This window comes from Anoplopoma fimbria, chromosome 7 (genome assembly GCF_027596085.1).
Source record: "Anoplopoma fimbria isolate UVic2021 breed Golden Eagle Sablefish chromosome 7, Afim_UVic_2022, whole genome shotgun sequence".
Lineage (NCBI taxonomy): Eukaryota > Metazoa > Chordata > Actinopteri > Perciformes > Anoplopomatidae > Anoplopoma > Anoplopoma fimbria.
The window spans coordinates 1673271-1692849 of NC_072455.1; the positions used below are offsets into that span (position 1 = coordinate 1673271).

A 19579-nucleotide genomic window follows, 5' to 3' on the forward strand; every position below is an offset into this window, starting at 1 on the left:
CCAACTGCTTGTGCTATCTTAATTTAAATTTTAAAAAAGATTATATAAATATTCAGAATATTGCATTATTTAAATGTATATATATTCAGAAAAAAATAAATAATAATAATATATATTCAAGATATTGTTTTATAAATATATATTATTTGAATATAATTATTGATGTTATCAAATCAAGTTATACTGTCCGCCTGTTTTAGGGTTGAGTTTTGAAAGTTGGCGTATAAATGTAAGTCAATGGAATCACATTAAGTATTTGTAGACATGTTGATGTGCAAGTGTGTTTTGGTTTATGAGGAAACTTAAATAGTTGTGTTTAGGGGTCAGCTGGTTAAGGATTAATGAAAGTCAACGGAAGTACTGTTAGAAATGTTTCTGTTGGTGTGTTTTTACTTTAACGTTCAGAGCTGTTGGAGTGAATGTAAGTCACTGGTCAGTATGAATGACCTGTATTTATGAGCATTTGTGTGTTTTTTGCTACTTCAATGTGAATGTAAGTCAATGGAAAGGACTAAAGTGCACATACATTATCCTGCTGTGTTCGTCAGTTTAATTTTGCTTTATATCTTCACTTATTTGTTTATTATATTTTGTTTTAATATTAATAAATGAATGCAGTAGAGTAAAAAGTAGCATTTTTCCCTCCAAATTGCAGTGAAGTAGAATTATGAGAAGCATGAAATGGAAATACAAATACCTCATAAAGTATTCAAGCACAGTACTTCAGTAAATGTACAGTTTTCTCACCTTTTCTGGTTTGTCTTCTTGCACTGCGTGTCCACAGGGAGGCAGCACCTGCATCATGAATTTACCTGGAGACAAACAGCGAGACAGGTAAACACACACACACACACACACACACACACACACACACACACACACACACACACACACACACACACACACACACTCCTGATCTGTCACTTCCAGCGCGGTTGTTGACTGACAGAAGCAGCTGACTCTGGAGAGGATCTGCTGCCTCAAGGTGTGTGTGTGTGTGTGTGTGTGTGTGTGTGTGTGTGTGTGTGTGTGTGTGTGTGTGTGTGTGTGTGTGTGTGTGTGTGTGTGTGTGTGTGTGTGTGTGTGTGTGTGTGTGTGTGTGTGTGTGTCCTTAGAGACGTCTCTTCACCTTTTCCCTCAAAGTCAATGTAGAAAACTCAGCGTGAAAAGAATGTCAAGTATTCCCAATATCACAGTGTTTCTCTACACCTGGCATTTTCTTTTTTTTCTTCCAAAACTACATTTCCCATCAGCCCCTCTGCCTTCTGCTTCTTTCTGCCTCGTCTTTATAGAGAACCAGAATTGTGGAGGTGTTAGTTTTCTATCTTCTGTTACCGGAGAGTTAAAGTGTTGTACTTATTAACAGTAGAGGGAGAAGTATTCAGATCCTTTACTTCAGTACTAGTACCACACTGTGAAAATACTCCACTACTAGTACAAGTGCTGCACTTAAAACTGTACTTAACTAATGAATGCAGGAACTAAAATGTTAAAATGTGGGATAAATTTGCCCATTGACGTATTAAAAAAAACGTACAGCTGTTTGAGGCACCTCATTTCTTTGCTTAACAACTTATTTAAAATAAAAACTTAATGGTTACCATGGCTACCACTTTATGTGTTGAGTCAGCATCTCACCTTGCATCTGGCCGATAGTCAACTCTCTATCCAGCCGGTTGATTCCTAGAAACAGAAGCAGCTTATTACTATAAATAAAAAAAATAAAAATGTCAAGGTATTATTTAAAACAAGATAATATACAGAAAGGTCGTATTTTTTTACCCTGAAAAAGGACGTACAGAGGTTTTTAAATACCCACCGGCCAACAGCAGGAGTTTTGGCAGGTTGCAAGCCAGGAAGAGGTTTGCGGTTCCTCTAAACCAGCCGTCCCAATCCTTTTCCGACTTGGACAGATCTATACGCCACATGTACACACTCTTACACATAAATACACAGTGGGGTCCATTAATTATCTTCATAACAATACAGGCAATGGGAAGAAAACATCACGACATTGACGTGCATTTGAGAACTTTAAATTTGATCAAATCAAGTTATACTGTCTGCCTGTTTTAGGGTTTAGTGGTTGAAAGTGGGCGGGTGAATGTAAGTCAATGGAATCACATTAAGTATTATTATACATGTGGATGTGAAAGTGTTTTTTGGTTTATGAGAAATCTTTATTCGTTGTGTGTAGATGTTTGGGGATAAATGAAAGTCAACGGAAGAACTGTTAGAAATGTTTTTGTTAGTGCTTTCGGAGCTGTTTGAATGAATGCAAATCAGTGGTTGCTAGTATAAATGGCATGTTTATCTCTATAATATAATATATATATAATAATATAATAATGTCCATAATGAATGTGAGTCAATGGAAAGGTCTAAAGTGTCACAACATATACATTATCTTGCTTTGGTTGTGAATATAATACATCCTTGAAAGCATAAAACCCATTATAACACTTTAATAGTTGTGGTTTGGTTAAGAGGTTTTGGGATTAATGAAGGTCAATGTTTTTGGTGGTGTGTTTTTCTGTTTTTCTTTAAAAGTTCAGAAATGTTGGAAGGAATGCAAGTCAGTGGTTGCTAGTATAAATGGCATGTTGGTATATGAGCATTTGTGTGTTTATATCTTAATGGTGCTGTTGAATTCGTCCATAATGAATGTAAGTCAATGGAAAGTCTTAAATTGTCACAACACATACATTGTCCTGCTTTGGTTGGGAATATAATACATTCTTGAAAGCATAAAACAAATTATAACACAGATTGACGTCAAGGGTTAATAAATGTGTAACTCACAGGTTACTTGGTAATAAATGCAAGTCAATGAAATATACTTGCATTTAAGTGACAAGGGTGTTGTTTTTCCCATTGTTCCATCTAGTTTTACGCTATTGTCACAAATAAAAATTGTTGTTTTTACCGTTTTTTTACAGCCTCCATAACAAAGGCTATAGTACAAAGTAGTCCACATATGTTATACGACGTACTATTCGTTGTGTTTAAATTCCTCTAAGTGTCTTTCCTCACCTCTGTGGCAGCATTTTCTTTGTCGTAACTCTGATCGTATAACTCTTCATTAGGCTCGACGACCACGTCGGTCACCGGGCCGGCCTTCTGCAGCCTGTCGGCCTCCTCCACCTTACATCTTTACAGACAGGAAGTGAAAGAACAAAGAAGCAATCATCAAAATGTCATTATCTTGTCTGGTTCTATTTGATGCAAGTCAATAATCTGTTTACGTCTAAAATAGAGAACCTAATGTTTAACAGAACAAACCGTTTATTCTCAAATCAAAGAAAATACTGTCATTTAAAAAACAATTAGTTGTAAGCTACTTTTAAATGTAATCTACTGTAAACACGTGAAGGGTCATAAGCCAATCAGAGCCGGCCTACCTTTTGACCTGACCAACCATTGAGACTCTGGCAGATTCCAGGTTACTGATTTGCCCGCTCTTGACGCTGAAAGGAGGAACATAGTTTTGTTAGTGATCCACTTCACCAGGGGGCGACTCCTCTGGTTGTATAGAAGTCTATGAGAAAATGACTCTACTTCTCTCTTGATTTATTCCCTCAGTAAACATTGTAAACATGAGTTTATGGTCTCAATCTCTAGTTTCAAGTCTTCTTCAATACAGCATGATGTTCATTTAGTAAATTATGCTCCATTTACAGTCAAACAGACCATAAAGGGCGGGGCTACACACTGATTGACAGGTCGCTACCAGAGATGTATACGCCATTTCTACGTCACTCCTCCTCAGTCCAAATATGGTCACTTCCTGGTCACTGGTTGCAAAAAACAACAACATGGCGTAACCAAGATGGCGAACCCAAGGCTTCAAAACATCAGTCTAAAACCAATGGGTGACGTCACGATGACTACGTCCATTTCTAATAGATAGTCTGTGCTGGTAATTATCTTAAGATGCTAAGTTATTCTTCTTCTGGTGTTTTTGGCAGCTACCAAACAGCATCAGGAGGATTGTCACCACCTCTGGACTGGAAGGACGGATTGCAATCAGATTTGTTGATCTGGCCAGCTGAGATGCATACATGTGGGTAAGTCTTTTTTATCTGTATTATGTTGGATATATTGGGTCTTATATGCTCACCTCCACTCTATAGCGTGGTCCATGGACTTGAAGGACTTGGGTCTTCCCTTCAGGAAGTTCTGTATGCTGTGGAGAGCCTCCGTCGCGCTGCCTACAGCAGGAAAATAAGAACCGTAAAGTAGATATTTGTAAACATAACAAATAAAGAAAGCAAACTCTTACCTTCTACGACGTCGATGGCCACCAGGCCAACAGTGGTCGGCAGCAGCGTGGTGCCGGCCATGTGCACCGCGATGGCGCCGCCAACGCCGTGGCCAATCAGGACGATAGGGGGAGGAGTCTGACCGTAGCACGCTCCAATCACATTGGCTACATCGCTGAGGAGGGGGCGGGGCAAACAGCGGTAATAGCAGATCAATCAGCTCTGGTTGTTGTAGGTAAGTTAAGGTAAAAGTGTTAGTGGTATTGTGTGTGTGTCGTTACCTGGACATGGTTTGAGTGGAGAAGTCGTCTGGTTGGTGGACCTGGGTGTCACCTAATATAGAGTTTGTTTTGAAAATCCTCATAATTAAGCCATTTCAAGTAATCTACACTAAAACCCAACAATGAACCACTGAAACCAGACACTATCAATGATTTAATGTTAAAGCAACGGGACCATCCGTATCTATCTACTGACAGAGGAACTTGGATTCACTGTTTTTATAATAATTTACAGAAAACTATTGATTTATGGGATTAAATAAGTGGTGCAAACAGTGGCAATTCCAGACAATTTTAAATGGCGGTTCAATCTGGTGCCACCCGCAATTTTAGGGACAAAATATATAAAGCACATCTGTTACAAACCACCTACAACCCCATTGGTTCAGTCCAACAAAGGACTCACGATACACATATAACAATACAACACTAGAATATTGTAAGTTTGAAATTGTATTGAATGATTACTTTTTCTGTACTTTGGGGATAAATGTAAAAATAAAAAGTCCAGTAGCATTAGGTCAAAAAGCAAAAGTCTATTTTCTACAAAATCCAAATAATCCAAATCAGAACCAGTCATACCAGCACAATCTCAACAAACTTTCTTTGCTTGTACCTTAAATATGTCATTTAAATCTTGTTAACAACCAAACTTATATCTTTATATTGACTCACCGTGACCCCGGAGGTCCATGGCAAGAATCCTGCAGGTCACTCTGTTGGAAATCGCCGTCTGTAACGCAGAAAAAACACCAAAACACGCTGCTGATATTCAGGAAGGAGCCGGCATCGATGGATCGAGCAGCTGACCGCACAGATACTCACGGTGAAGACGGCCCACGACAGAGCCGAGTGTCCTCCTCCATGCAGCAGAACCAGCAGCGGTCCATCGTTTCCCGCTTTATAGATCCGGTAGAGGTCGCTGTTGTCGGCCGGTCCGACGCTCACGTCCTCCATCTGGTCAAAATACTCCCGCCACGACACCGGCGAGTAATCCGGTTTACCGCTGACCTCACTTTTCGACATGTAGACGCACAGCAACACAGAGAATGTTTCTTTTTGGCAGGAATATACTGACATACCAGGAGATGATACAGAAAGTTCTCTATGTGGAGGATCTTCTTAAGAAACCGTTTATTCGAGAGCTTGTTAGCAAACTAAGTATTCTAAATAGAACACTTACTTATCTTTGCCAGTTAGCTAAATATCAATTAAGAATTGGAGACTGACACCTTTTCATAATCATAATTATGGCATTCATGATGTTGTAAGACAAACTGGGTCATTAAGTTAGCGAGCTGAATGCTACTATGGCGAGCATTAAACTAACTGTGTTTCCTGTGTTTGGAAGAAGTCAATTTGTTGTTGGTTGAGAAATAAACTTGCAAGGACAGGAAAAGATCTAAATCCACCTAAAATGTTTAAATGATCTTTGATGCTTTTATTTTTAGAGAGTTATTTTTACTATTCGATTTCGATGGCAGCTACTCAGAATGAATTCCAATTTAAAAAAGTTTTAATTGAGATAAAAAACGTTTTCCATGACTTACTGCTCGGTGTCGACGTTCTCCTCCAACATGCTTCTCAGCAGGAAATCGGCTGCTTATCTTCAACGTGGTGTATGTGTGTGTGTCAGAGGTCATTAAGCAGGTTTTTCCTTAATAAGCAGCTTCCAGTCCATCGACCAAATAAAACTGACTGCCGGTGTGAGAACAAAACAAACAACTATAAGACAATGCTGAGTCAGCTGTTGTTGTCAGGAAGCATCACGGTTGCAGCGTCCTATTGGCTGAGACCGCTGAAGTGTGTGTGACAGACAAGCATTTAAGAATATGTCAAACCTTTAGAGGCTTCAGTTACTCAGCGACCACCAAATTTATATTATATATTTAAAGCTCTCTAAATAATTCTATACAGAAAATACAGTTTCCATTCTTGTAAGTTTTCTAGTTTTTTAGGCCAAAAAGTGATGACTGAATATTCTTTCTATAATTTATTGACAAATTGTCCAAAATTCAGATTGTAGATGCGAAAGGTTTGTTAAATAAAAGCTGAAACTGTCTAAATCTTTTTCTCAGGTTTTTCACTCAAAAGACAAAAAGCTCAGAGTGTTTATTTTATTTCATAATTCCAGTTTTTGTGCATTAAATGAGATCATTTAAAGCTGGTGTAAATAGTCCCTCTCTTTATAAACAGCCCTCAGGTGGCAGTGACAGACAGCTTTAGTATCCAGGCAACCAGCAGCGTGCTGTTGTGAAATAAACTTAGACTAATCAACAGCTCAGTATGCGTACATTAATAAAAATCATGTTTATCATAATTTGATTAATAATGAAAATAATCTCTGTGTCCATGTTAATCAGTCATATTGTAGGAAGTCTTTCCTAAAAGTAGATCTGAAGTTCGCAGAATAAAAAAAAACAATTTAATTGTTGATTCGTTGCAATTATATATATTTTTTTAAGAAAGTGTGAAAAACAAAGCAGTCCATAAAAATATTCAGTGTTGGTTCTGCATAAAGTCTGATGTACTCGAAACAGATTTTTAAAAAAAGTAAAAAATACACTTAAAAGGAGCTTTTGGTTTCTTTTGAAGCATGAGAGTAAACACGACACGACAGGAGCTGGAAATGAAGCAGAGGAAGCTAACGTCCCGCCAACGGGAGTCGACGTCAAAGTCCAGGAACCTGTTTCCCTGTTGGCTCACAGGAAAGGCGCCGTTATACTGGTGACCGTTGACAACCTGTGTCTGGTTGTTGCTCCGCAGCCATTGGTTGAACCCGGCGTTGGAGCATTCGCATGTCAGAGGGTTATCGGTCAGGTCCAGGTATGTCAAAGCAGGGAGGGATTGGAGGACGGTGTCGTTGAGGACCGACAAACTGTTCCCACTGAGTTTCAGCCAGGTGAGCGCCTTAAGATTAGCCCCGGTTAGGAAATCCAAAGACCTGAAGTTGTTGCCGGAGAGATCGAGCGTCTGCAGGTTCGGGGTTTACAGTTGAAATAGTTAGCTAAAAATGAGCTACAAGTGATTGGTTAACAAAATTAAATAGTTAACTTAATATAAACTACAAACAGTTGAAATAGTTAGCCAAAGATTTGCTCAAAGCAATGGATTTGAAAAGTTTGCAAAAAATGGTAAACAGTTTAGATACACTGAACACAGTCTTTCTATAAATTCAAATTTAGTCTAATCACATCCCAGTTTTGTTCAAAATCCATAGAACTGTGAAGGCCTAATAAAAAATTCAGAAGGGATTAACTGGTACAGAATGTTCAAAATCACTTGCAACTGTTTTTATGAATAAAGATAAGATAAATAAGATAAAACCCCATTTATTCAGAAGGGAATTGTTGTGCAGCGGTGGTAGAACAAAGTGGAAAAGAGTGCAAATATATATATAGAGTTTTAATAAACCAAATAAAAATAAAAAATCACGATTTTGGACATGGTGCAAATTTTAAATATGCACCTGCCAAAGGTTAAAAGTTAATGGTTAGGATATGAAAAATAAACAGGTAGATGGTTAAGTGCATATCCAAACAGAGCTAAAAATGTATAATGAGGAGATACAAGAAGACGGTTGACAGGAAAAGGAAAATAAGGGGAGATTTTAAATAAAAAAAGAGGGAGTAGGAGAGTAAGATGGAGGGAAAGGGTTTGAGGAATCAGAAGAGAGGGGAAGAGAAGGTATAAAAAAACAGAGGAAGAGGGAAAAGGAGGAGAGGGAACATGATGATGAGGATGATCTCCTCCTTCTCTCCCTCCTCCTTTTATTTATTCATAAATTCATCCTCTGTTAAAGCAGCGAGGGAGGAACGAGGGAGCAGGCGGTCGACGGACACGATGAGGGGATTTTGGATTTGGTCCACTCTGAATCGGTATGTAAATAGTTTAAGTAACTATTATAATACTGTTCAGAATAACTATAATGTTACTAATTAAAATAACTTTACGTTTACTGTAGTGAGCTGTATTTAAAACACGGTATTGAGATTACAAGGAGTTAATACTGATTGGTTTTATTTGCCATACATTTCTTAGGATTTTTATTATTACATTCCTATTTATCCTGTAATACTTTTACTAAATTTGCTTGTACTTTAATTCATATTTTGCATTCACAGCTGTTACTTATAATGGAGTATTTTTAGACCAAAGTATACTTTAAAAGATCAGAGTACTTCTTCCACCACCGATATTTATTTTATTAAACCACTATGATAAATGTGAAGTAGCATTATAAAATAAACCACAACTTGTATAAATCTTAATAAATTGATGTTTGTATTCAAACAAATCTGATTCATTTCCGAGCCTAAAATCACATTTTTATCTTAAAGGGCAGTTAACATGTCATGTTTCATCCTCACACCCTTTAATCGGACCAGGAGGAACGTTGGTTACGTTACTGACATTTTACACATCTAGTCATGAATGTGGATCTATCAGACACAGAAAATCTGATCCCCAGAGGATTCGTCTGTGTGACAGAAAATAGCAGTTAGTTACTGAGCTTTAATTCAGCAGCAAGGAAAATATATTTCAAGGTTTAACACTTTCTTTCGTCCATAGTAATATAAGAAAGCTTCATAATGAAGTATCTTTACTTTTGGTACCATGACAGAGGGAATAAATACTAGATGCATCATTTTCTACTGGTTTGATGAATGGTAAATAGTTTGGAAATTATATTTGACTGGTTTTGATCATTTGTTTTTCCATCTGTCCAACCAGGAGCTGATCTACGATTGCCAAATTCTTCTGAGAATATTCTGACACGAAAACCATGGAAACATCCCCAAAGATTTCTAAATGCGTCAAGGATGTCGTCCAATCAGAAAGCCCGATTCCAGAGGAGGTGGAGCTTGTAAATGCCCTCGGCAACGCAGATCCCAATGCAAACTGGGGGGTGGAGCCTAACTTCAACCTCAACCTCACGCTGACTTCGCCAAGCAACCCCCGCCCAACGGCGGAGACCTCAAGGTCGCATGGCGGGAACAGAAAGGATGATGGGAATAAAGGAGGCGGGGCAAAGGGAGCAGCTAGCACCCTGACGACCCCTGTGACGTCACCGGGGGAAAGGGATGATCCATGGCGACAAAAAAGCCAAATTAGAGCGGGGTCTCGCTCACCGACAACAGAATCGTCGGTGAACAGCAGGTTGAAGTCACCAAACCCCAAAAGTACTTCTACGCTCGGCCCAAAGACGCACAGCATAACGGCGGTGAGTCCAAAACCCCACCGGGTGGAACCAACAACCATTGGTGGCGGACCCAGAACAACCGATAGAGTCAAACCACTAGTTCAGATAACGGAACCCGCAAGTGTCTCAAACCCCAAATCCCATAATGCACCGACGACAATAAAGACTACAAACAAAATAACCGTTGGACCGAAAATGCAAACATGCGTAAAAGAAGTTTCCCTAGGGACACAGCCGCCAAAAACCCTTCACCTTCCTGTAAGCCTGAACGTCCACAATCCGAAAGGCGACCCAATCAGTCCAAAAATTGCCAATCGAACCCCAACAATGTCAATCAAAACCCCAAAACAAGACCCAGGAAGCACCAGACCTGACTCAAAAACTCCCAGTTCTGAAACACCAACTGTAGGACTAAAATCGCCAAATCAGAGGTCTGAAACGGGTCTGCTCAGCGCCAAGACTCCTCAAACAAGATCTATAAGCCCAAAACCATCCATGCAGAGGAAAGCTTCTGGGACCCGAAACCGTAACGCATCAGGGTCCAAGGAGAATCTTGACGGTAAAGATTCAAGTGTTGGATCTGGATCCAAAACCAGTTCAAATTCCAAAACCACCAACAGTCTGGATGTTAAAACTGTCTCCGATTCCAAAGCCAGTCTCAACTCTAAAACACCAATGGGGTCCAAAGATAGTCTGGATTCTAAAAGCGGTTCTGCTTCCAAAACAAGTTTGGGATCTAAGGACAGCTTGGACTCCAAAACTGGATCCAATTCCAAAGCCAGTCCCAATGGGAAGTCCGGGTCGGGCTCAGGAGATTCTAAAACCACAACTGATATCAAAGCAAGTAAAACCAGTCCAGATTCAGAGACAGTTGCAGACTCTAAATCTGGCAGGGGATCCAAAGACAACCTGGATCCTAAAACTCAGAGTCCTTTAGACTCTAAATACAGTTTCAATCTTAAAACCAGTCCAACTTCAAAACCTTCTCTACTGGCCTCTGGCTCTAACACGGACCTTGTTGGATCTGTCTCCCCGTTGTCCCCTCAAACTAGTCTGTCTGGGTCCAAAGACAAGAACCTCAAGTCTGCAAGCTCCACTGCTAAACTTAGTCCAGATCCTAAAGGTTCTGGTTCTTCTAAGCCTGGAACAGTTCGGTCGAGCTCAAAGACAGCTCTGGCAGATTTGTCTCCATCCATGACGCTCTCTCCAAGATCAAGTCCAGCAAGTAGGAGTCCTGGGTCTGGTCCTGGTAAAACTCTTGGTCCGGCTGGACCACACAGAGAGGTCCTGAGGAGTCCTGGTTCTGCTCCAGGTAATTACATCCATGACATTGTCCTTAAGATATAAGTCATATATGTAAAAACTATGTTTCTCTTCTTGCAGGTTCTGGTGTGACCTCCGGCCCGCTGGCTCCTCGAGCCACCTCCAGCCCCAAAACCAGAACCACTGTTGCCGTGACTATGACAAGCAGAGCCACACTAGAGTCCGCAGCGGTTCCGTTTGTTGCTGTGGATACGAACACCATCAGCAGAACATCCCATAATAGTACCGGTTTAACTCGGGTCTCACATTTGACTCTACCGCCAAGACGCCGGCGAAAACAGATGTTGCCGACGAGGAAGAACATTTGAAACCGCCGGAGGCCAAAGCGACAGTGGCGGTTTCCCAGGGTGCCGTGCGAGGGGTAGATGTGAGTGACAACACACGGTGGTTGCTAGGAAACAAGAGGATACAAGGCGCCCCGCAGCAGAGCAAACCGAGTCACCTGGGAGTCGCAAATGCCAGCACCGCGGGTGGCAAACTGCCGTCGTCAAGGGCAGCGGGTGAGGAGAGCAAGGAGGAAGAGAAGAAGAAGAAGCAGGAGAAAGATGGCGGAGGAAGATCTTCTTCTCTCCTTCGTCCGAGCGCCAAGGCAGTGAAGGAGACGGCGACCATGACCGACCACAGCGAGCGGCTTCGAGAGGTGGGCGTCCAAGTGGAGGTGGTCGAACGCTCAGCTTCCACCGGCCTCGCCCTCCCACCCTCCCTGATTGGCTCCCCCAGCTGTCAATCAGCCACCTCTCCAACGGTTCCGCCCTTCCAGCACGTCTGCAAGATCGACATCGAGCTTTGCCAGCAATCGCCGATTCCCTACGTTGCCGCCGACCGGTCCAGTTCACTCCCGGCATGTCTACGAACGTACAGCTTCCAGCAGAACCCGGTGCCGGAGCCACGACCCGGACAAAACCGGGACGCGAGCGCCGAGAGCATCAGGAAGGACGGCGATGAGGAGGAGGAAGTAGCGAGGGAGCGAAACGACGAGGAAGAGGAAGATGAAAAGACGGAGAAGCCTCAGAAGGTGGCGTGGGACAAACAGGGGAGGACGTGGGAGGTGTACGGCGCCGCGGTGGACCTGGAGTCCCTCGGCGCCGCGATCCAATCCCACCTGGAGTCAAAGATTCGGGAGCAGGAGAAGCACATCCGGACTCTGAGGAAGTCCGTCTGCTCCGCCGGAAGCCTCGGAGAAAACGGGAAGAGGAAGAGGAAGAAGGGAGGGATTCTGGGATGCTGCAGGAAGTCGCCCGCAGAGGCCGACTGAGTCCAGAAAAATCCTCCGAACACCAGACTTTAAAACACAAATATTCACATTTAACAGTTAGAAGCACTTATGTCTTCATGTTATGTCCACCTGCATGTATTTATACAACGTTGAATACTTCAAAGAGAGTCGAAATAAACCCCTTTTATGTTCTTTTATTTTACGATTTATGTTTTTTAAAGGATCAAAGGAGGAGCATTTATTCACTTTTGTTCAAGTAAAATGCAGTAAATATAAATGTTTAACAGCAGGGGTTGCAATTAATAACCTAAATGTAGTTATTATAATTTATTTTAAAAAAAAGGTTCCTTTGTACTTCCTGTTTTTTGACAGCGGCTCTCTTCTCCTCGCTGGTGGTAAATATTTCATCCACTTCCTTCTCTAAACGAAAAACGTTGCATAAAACCACTCAACCACTCGTGTGTGTGTGTGTGTGTGTGTGTGTGTGTGTGTGTGTGTGTGTGTGTGTGTGTGTGTGTGTGTGTGTGTGTGTGTGTGTGTGTGTGTGTGTGTGTGTGTGTGTGTGTGTCAAGTGAGAAAGTGTTTTTCTCTGATGGGAAGCACTTAACTTCCTCCATTCTTTTCCTTTCCTTCCTTTTCTTGTGTTTTCCTGTTCTTTACTCTTTCATTTTATTTCCTTTCCTATTCAGTCTTTTGGTTTCCTTTCCTTTTGTTTTTCCATTTCCTGTCCCCTCATTTCCTTTCATGTCTTTACTTCCTTATCTTTCCAGTCTCATCCTTCCTTTTGCTTTCTTTTCCATTCCGTGTTTTCCTTTCCTGTAAATTCCTTCCTTTTCCTTTTCCTGTGATGTCCTTTCATTTCTTACCCTACACCTTTCTTTCCTTTCCTTCCTATTTCTTTCCAGACTTCTTTCTTTTCCTTTCATGTCTTTTCATTTTGTCTTTTCCTTTCCAGACTTTCATTTCCTTTTAATTTCCTTTCCTGTCTTTTATTTCCCTTCATTTCATGTCTTTCTTGCTCCCTTTCCTCTTTCCTCTTTCCTGTCCAGACCTTTCCTTTCCTTTCCTGATTCTTCTCTTTATTTCCTTTCCTTTCTTTTCCTTTCCTCTCCAGTTTTACGGTCTCTTTCCTTGCCTTTTCATTTTCCATCTTTTCCTTTCATTTCCTTTATTTTCATTTCCTTTCCTGTAATTTCTTCTCATGTACTTATCCCTCCCTTTATATCCTATCCTTTACTTTCCTTTCCAGCCGTTTCTTTTCCTTTCCTTTCCTTTCCTTTCCAGTCGTTTCCTTTCCTTTCTTTTTATTTCCTTTCCTTTCTTTTCCTTTCCTTTCCTTTCCTTTCCAGTCGTTTCTTTTCCTTTCATGTCTTTTCATTTCCTTTCCTGTAACTTCCTCTCATGTCTTTCTCTCTCCCTTAATTTCCTTTCTTTTCTTTTCGTTTCCTCTTTGTTTCTTGTCATTTCCTTTCCTGTCTTTCCTTTCCTTCCTTCCCTCTCGGGTCACACTTAAGTCAGTTCACAGTTTTCCTGCTTTATTTATGTACTATTTTGTTATTCTCTTGTGTTCCAGTGAACATCAACATAAACTACACATCATATTTAAATGATCTTTTCTTCGTCCCAGCTGGGAGTTCATGTCCTAAAACCAGAACATCACATTAACTTTTACTGAGCTCCTCTTCCTGTTTCCTTCTTCTCTCCTCCGTTCACACACATTTCCTTTTCCTCATTTCCCCGTCTGTTATCACTGCAGTGGAGTCATGTTGTTCGTGGAGCTCCGGGTTGCTTCTCTGAATTATTCAGACACATTAAAGTCACGCTCATGTTAACAACAGAGTGTCTCCGCCATGTTTTATTCAGTCTGTGCTGCAGAGACACTGAGCTTCAGTAAGATGCTTCAGTGTTACTGAAACAAAGGTTGGTCTTTCAAACGCAAAATCCTAAATATATGAGCAACTGTGTGCTTTACCGAAAGAACAAACCTCACCAGAGAATGCTATAATATCAGAATCAAGTTTTCAACAAGGATGTGTAATCATCTAAGTCTGCTTAATAGGAACTAAAGCTCTAAAATAAGGTGGAAATAATATTTAGTGGAGTAAAACATTTTTTAGTATAAGTACAAAGTATAATTTTAGGATAAAACTGAAAATATTTAAAGTTACCACGAGGAACCTTAATATAGTGTTGTTTTTGGCGGTCCCTGTGGACAAAAGTGGTAGTGTTTCTGATCACCAGAGTCCCTTTAAAAAAACTGTTTCTTTTTTTTATCACTTAACAAAACTATTTGCCAAAAAAGGCTTCATGCACGAACAGGATTAGTCTATTAAGAATTTTCATGCTTTCCTCGTGATTTATTTCCAAGAAACGTATGAACACATATCTGTAAAAAAAACAGATTTAAAGTGATGCTTTTGTGTGCTTCTTTAAGGAGAAAGACAGTTTTATATATCTGAAGATTTAATTAAATAATAATTTAGTCGACAAAATTAACCCTAACCCTACTACGAACTTTAATTTAGTGATGTTTTGGCGCCCCCTGTGTACAAAATTGGTAGTGTTTCTGATCACCAGTCCCTTTAAAAAACTCTATAAAAACAAATAAAATGGCCTGAGAAAGACTATTACACAATTTAAATAGTTTAATGTGTGTTTTACAAAATATTAAGCTTTTTGTTTCACGTTTTAATAAAAGGAACGGCCCATTTCTAGTAAATTAGCCTATAACGTTGTATGAAAAGTACAAATACCTCAAAATACATGTACTTAAGTAAAGTACTTGATTAAATGTACTTAGTAACATTCCCCCACTAGAGTTAACTAGAGTTTATTTTACTTTAAATGTAACAGAAGGGAGGAGAAAGAGACAGATAAGTAGAGTCTCCATTGCTTCTTTTTGGTCTGGCTTCGCGCCAAAAATAGACACGCCCCCTCCACCATATTTGGGAATGACGTCAGGGCCGTGCTCAGGTTCTGATTGGTCCCCGCCCCCTCAAGCTCAACCATCTTCAACGGCCACAGCGTCTCCAGGCAGCTGCTGGAGCTGAAGGACACCTGTTGTCACGGAAACGGGACCGGCGGGAAAAAAATCACCAATTAAAGAAAAAAATTGAAGAAGAAGGTGAGCTTTTGTAAGCCGCCATTTTGACTTTTTTTGTCATTTTAACCATCAATGTTTTAAAGTTGATTGTGTCTTTTCTGTGGTGTATTTATTTATATATTTTTTTTATAATACTCTTAAAGTGATCTACTTTTTGCTATATATTCTATTATATACAAAAAATATTATGGTTAGAGTAGTTTTAACTGTTGCAACAACTCAGATATGTATGTTTATTATATATGTATATATATATATTTTATTTTTCTATTCTATATATATTTTAATATTTATTTTCATAATAAATAATTTGTCTAATGCTGCAGAATTAATTTGGGATAATATATACAAAAATATATATATATATGTATATATATTTTTATTTTATTTTTTGTCTAATGCTGCAGAATTAATTTGTAGTTTTAGTTCCATTTAATGTTACTTTAAAGAAAATATATATTATTGAACAGCATATATTCCAGTTTAAAATATGCTCCATAAAAGGGATAATATATACAAAAAAATATATATATGTATATATATTTTTTTATTTTATTTTTTGTCTAATGCTGCAGAATTAATTTGTAGTTTTAGTTCCATTTAATGTTACTTTAAAGAAAATATATATTATTGGACAGCATACATTCCACTTTAAAATATGCTCCATAAAAGGGCTAATATATACAAAATTATATATAAATGTATACCGGCATGTGGGTCAGTGTGTCACCCCCTCATCCAGTCATATGCATCCAAATACCCATGTGCATAGTTCTGTTTTGTCAACAACAAGGGGTCACATGTGTGTTAATGTGTACAAACTGTAAAGGTCATTAAACACTGATTACATGGAGTTAAACTTCTCTAATGTGTTTTTTGGCTGAGGAGAGACTTTAAATCCAGATTTAGTGAAGGAATAAGTGTTATATTAGTATTGATTAGCAACAAAGGTATATTTACTCTGGCATGCATCTTTACAGTGAGGTAAAGACTGTGTCAAAGGGCAATGGAGGAAAGGTGACAGTGGTGGAAAGTATCAAAAACAATTACTGGACTTTAGTACAATTTTGATGTATATGTACTTTACTTGAGTATTTCTATTTCCTGCTACTTTAAACTGCATCTCAGAGGGAAAAATATTGCTTTTTACGCCACAAAATCAGATTATTATATTTATTAATTAAAAATTAAATATAATTAATATAATTAAAATGAGATTAAATAATTAAATAATTCTCAAGCAAGCCAGGTATACATTTGTTAAAATGAACTGCTGCAACATTAATAATTACACTGTTGTACTTGTACTTTAAACAGAGTATTTTTTACACCATGGGATCAAAGTATTGCACCATTGTCTATTTCTATGTTCCTTGTTCCTTGTTCCTTGTTCCTTATCTTCAAAACTCTTTATGAAAGCATGTTGTGTTTTCATCTTTTCCTTCCCAATCCTTCAAAATAAAAGCACTAGAAAACTAATGTTTAATGCTGATAATGATTGCGTACTTTTACCTCAGTGAGGTTTTGAATGCAGGACTTTTACTTGTTGTAGAGACATTTTAAAGGGTGGTATAAGTACTTTAAAATGTCATTAAACTAATGTAACACCAGCTGAATTGAAATCCAAACCTCTCGGCCTGCAAAGGTCCAACATACTGTTGAGTCTATTTATACACAAAAAAAAACCTGATGGACTGCTTGGAAACCTGAACCCTCGACCTTTTTACTGCACAATGAATATTTATACTTGTCATACTTGAAGCACATCTTCCTAAAGCTTACTTTACAGAATAAGAATCAGAAATCAGAATAAAAAAATAGATTTATTGTCAAGTATGGAGAAGAAAATATGAAAATGTACAATAAAGTATGACGAATACATTAAAACAAGTATGTTATTAAAGTGACAAGTGTGTATTTAAAGAGTAAAGTTGTGCAAGTGTGTGTTTTACTGAAGTAAGTATAAGGTTTTGCATGACTTTTACTTGTAATGTAGTATTTCACAGTGTGGTATTAGTACTTTTATTTAAGCTGAATACCACCACTGATTAAACGCAAGGATTTGCCACTTTTCTCTGTTTAATATTGTAATAAATGTAATATCTTTGGGTTTTGGACAAAATAAGTAATTTAAATATGTTTAATTTAATATTGTTATATATATTTATATTTCAGATCCCCGCTGCCCGTCCAGGTGTTTTCCTCCACAGCTGTAGAAGTCATGTCGTCTCCGGTTCTGATCAATCTGCTGAGATGCTGTCACTCCGTCGTCGCCAGAAAAACCTTCCTCACCGTACAAGAAACTCAAGTACTTTTTGCACAACTTTAACATACTTCTACTTGAGTATTTCCATTATCTGTCACTTCATACTTCTACTCTACTACATCTCAGAGGGAAATATTGCATTTAACTGCATAAAAATACGTTAAAATGTTTATGTTTTTGTCTTGAAATGGAGACTTTGGAGACTTTATAAGTATATTTTGTTATAATATCTGATATGATGTATTAAAGTTATAGTTACATAAAAAACATGTATGATATGATGCTGTACTACACTACTTATCCACCCAGTAGTACACAAAGTATGAACTTCTAGAAAAACACTTTGAAAGGAGCCATTCTGCATAATTAGTACTTTTATATTTGCTGTTTGTACTTATTTATAGTAACATTTTGAATTCAGGACTTATAATGGAGCATTTTAATGGTATTTCTACTTTTACTTAAGTAAAATATCTGAGTACTTCTTCCAACATTGAACATCCCCAACGCTCTCCTATAAACCTGGAATTAATTAAATACATTTTATAATTTAGGTAATTTAACTTCAATTGTCACTCAATTCCCACAATTTAAAATTCAGAATATTCAAAACATTAGCCGGCCTTTAATATAATTGATGGTTTGTTGTCTGATTGGTCGTCCTGCAGGTGGGTGGGGCTTTGTTTGGCGTGCGGCGGGTCAGCGGGTCAACTCGTTTCGCCAGTGACGGCAGCGGTCAGCCGGTCACATGGGACTCATTCGGTATTTGGGGCAACAAGATAGAAGAACCGGTTCTACTGCCCTCTAGTGTCAGATATGGAAAACCCATTCCACAGGTGAGTGGATGGACAGGTGAATGATAAATGAGAAGATGAATGGATGAACGGGTTAGCGGATCAATAAATAGAGACAATGATAAATTAAAGGAGGAGTAGATAAAAAATAGAGGGATTAAATGATGAATGGATGAATAAATATTTGGCTACATGGTTGGATAAATGAATGGATGAATGATAAATAGATCGATAAATTAATGGCTAAAAGGTTGGATAAATAAATGGATGAATGGATGAATAAATGGATAAAAGATGGCTGATAAATGAATGAGTGGATAAATGGATACATGGATGGATTTGTAGACGGGTCAATGGGTGAATGGATGAATGGATGGATGGATGGATGGATGGATGCATGGATAAATTGAGGGATGGATGGATAAATTGACGATGGATAGGTAAATGGATAAAGGGATAAATGGATGAATGGATGGAGTGATGAATGGATAAATGGTCGGATAAATGGATAAACGGATGAATGGATAAATTAATGGATGGATGGATGGATGAATGGATAAATGGTTGGATAAATGGATGAATGGATAAAGGGATAGATGACTGGATAAATTGAGGGATGGATGGATAAATTGACGATGGATAGGTAAATGGATGAAGGGATAAATTATTGGATAAATTAATGAATGGATGGGTGAATGGATAAACGGATGCATGGATAAATGAATGGATAAATGAATGGATAAATTAATGGATGAATGGATGGAGGGATGAATGGATAAATGGTTGGAAAATGGATTAATAGATGAATGTATAAAGGGATGGATGGATAAATGGATGAATGGGTGGATGAATGGATGATGGATGGATGAATGGATAAATGGTTGGAAAAACGGATTAATGGATGAATGGATAAAGGGATGAATTGATGAATGGATGGATAAATGGATTGATGGATGACTGGATAAAGGGATGGATGGATGAATGGATGATGGATCGATGAATGGATACATGGATGAATGGATACATGAATGAATGGATGGATGGATAAATGGATGGATGGATGACTGGATAAAGGGATGGATGGATGGATGGATGAATAGATGAATGGATGATGGATCGATAAATGGATAC

At 38.7% G+C, this 19579-nt stretch overlaps 3 protein-coding genes across 4 annotated transcripts in view; 2 read left to right on the forward strand and 1 right to left on the reverse strand.

Moving 5' to 3' along the window:
* Window positions 1–1606: 1606 nt before the first annotated feature.
* On the reverse strand, window positions 1607–6122 carry LOC129093825 (protein phosphatase methylesterase 1-like). Its single transcript, XM_054601948.1, has 10 exons — window positions 6094–6122; window positions 5369–5558; window positions 5219–5276; window positions 4544–4595; window positions 4283–4437; window positions 4121–4211; window positions 3402–3467; window positions 3034–3151; window positions 1820–1937; window positions 1607–1683 (listed from the first exon to the last, which is right to left on the reverse strand). Exons 1-10 carry the CDS (start codon window positions 6120–6122, stop codon window positions 1607–1609), a joined length of 954 nt encoding a protein of 317 aa, XP_054457923.1.
* Window positions 6123–9329: 3207 nt separating this feature from the next.
* On the forward strand, window positions 9330–12324 carry gprin3a (GPRIN family member 3a). Its single transcript, XM_054601949.1, has 3 exons — window positions 9330–11058; window positions 11130–11239; window positions 11335–12324. The coding sequence occupies exons 1-3, from the start codon at window positions 9330–9332 to the stop codon at window positions 12322–12324; spliced, it is 2829 nt and encodes a 942-aa protein (XP_054457924.1).
* Window positions 12325–15327: 3003 nt separating this feature from the next.
* The window catches only part of ppm1ka (protein phosphatase, Mg2+/Mn2+ dependent 1Ka), a 9399-nt gene continuing 5147 nt past the window's right edge, over window positions 15328–19579 (forward strand). Inside the window, exons 1-3 of one of the 2 annotated variants that reach the window (XM_054601419.1) lie at window positions 15328–15409; window positions 17564–17696; window positions 18323–18490. In XM_054601419.1, coding sequence (XP_054457394.1) covers window positions 17610–17696; window positions 18323–18490 — 255 coding nt within the window. In that variant the 5' untranslated portion in view covers window positions 15328–15409; window positions 17564–17609. Of the gene's footprint in view, window positions 15420–17563; window positions 17697–18322; window positions 18491–19579 lie in introns of both variants that reach the window. The other variant, XM_054601420.1, reaches the window with a different exon arrangement.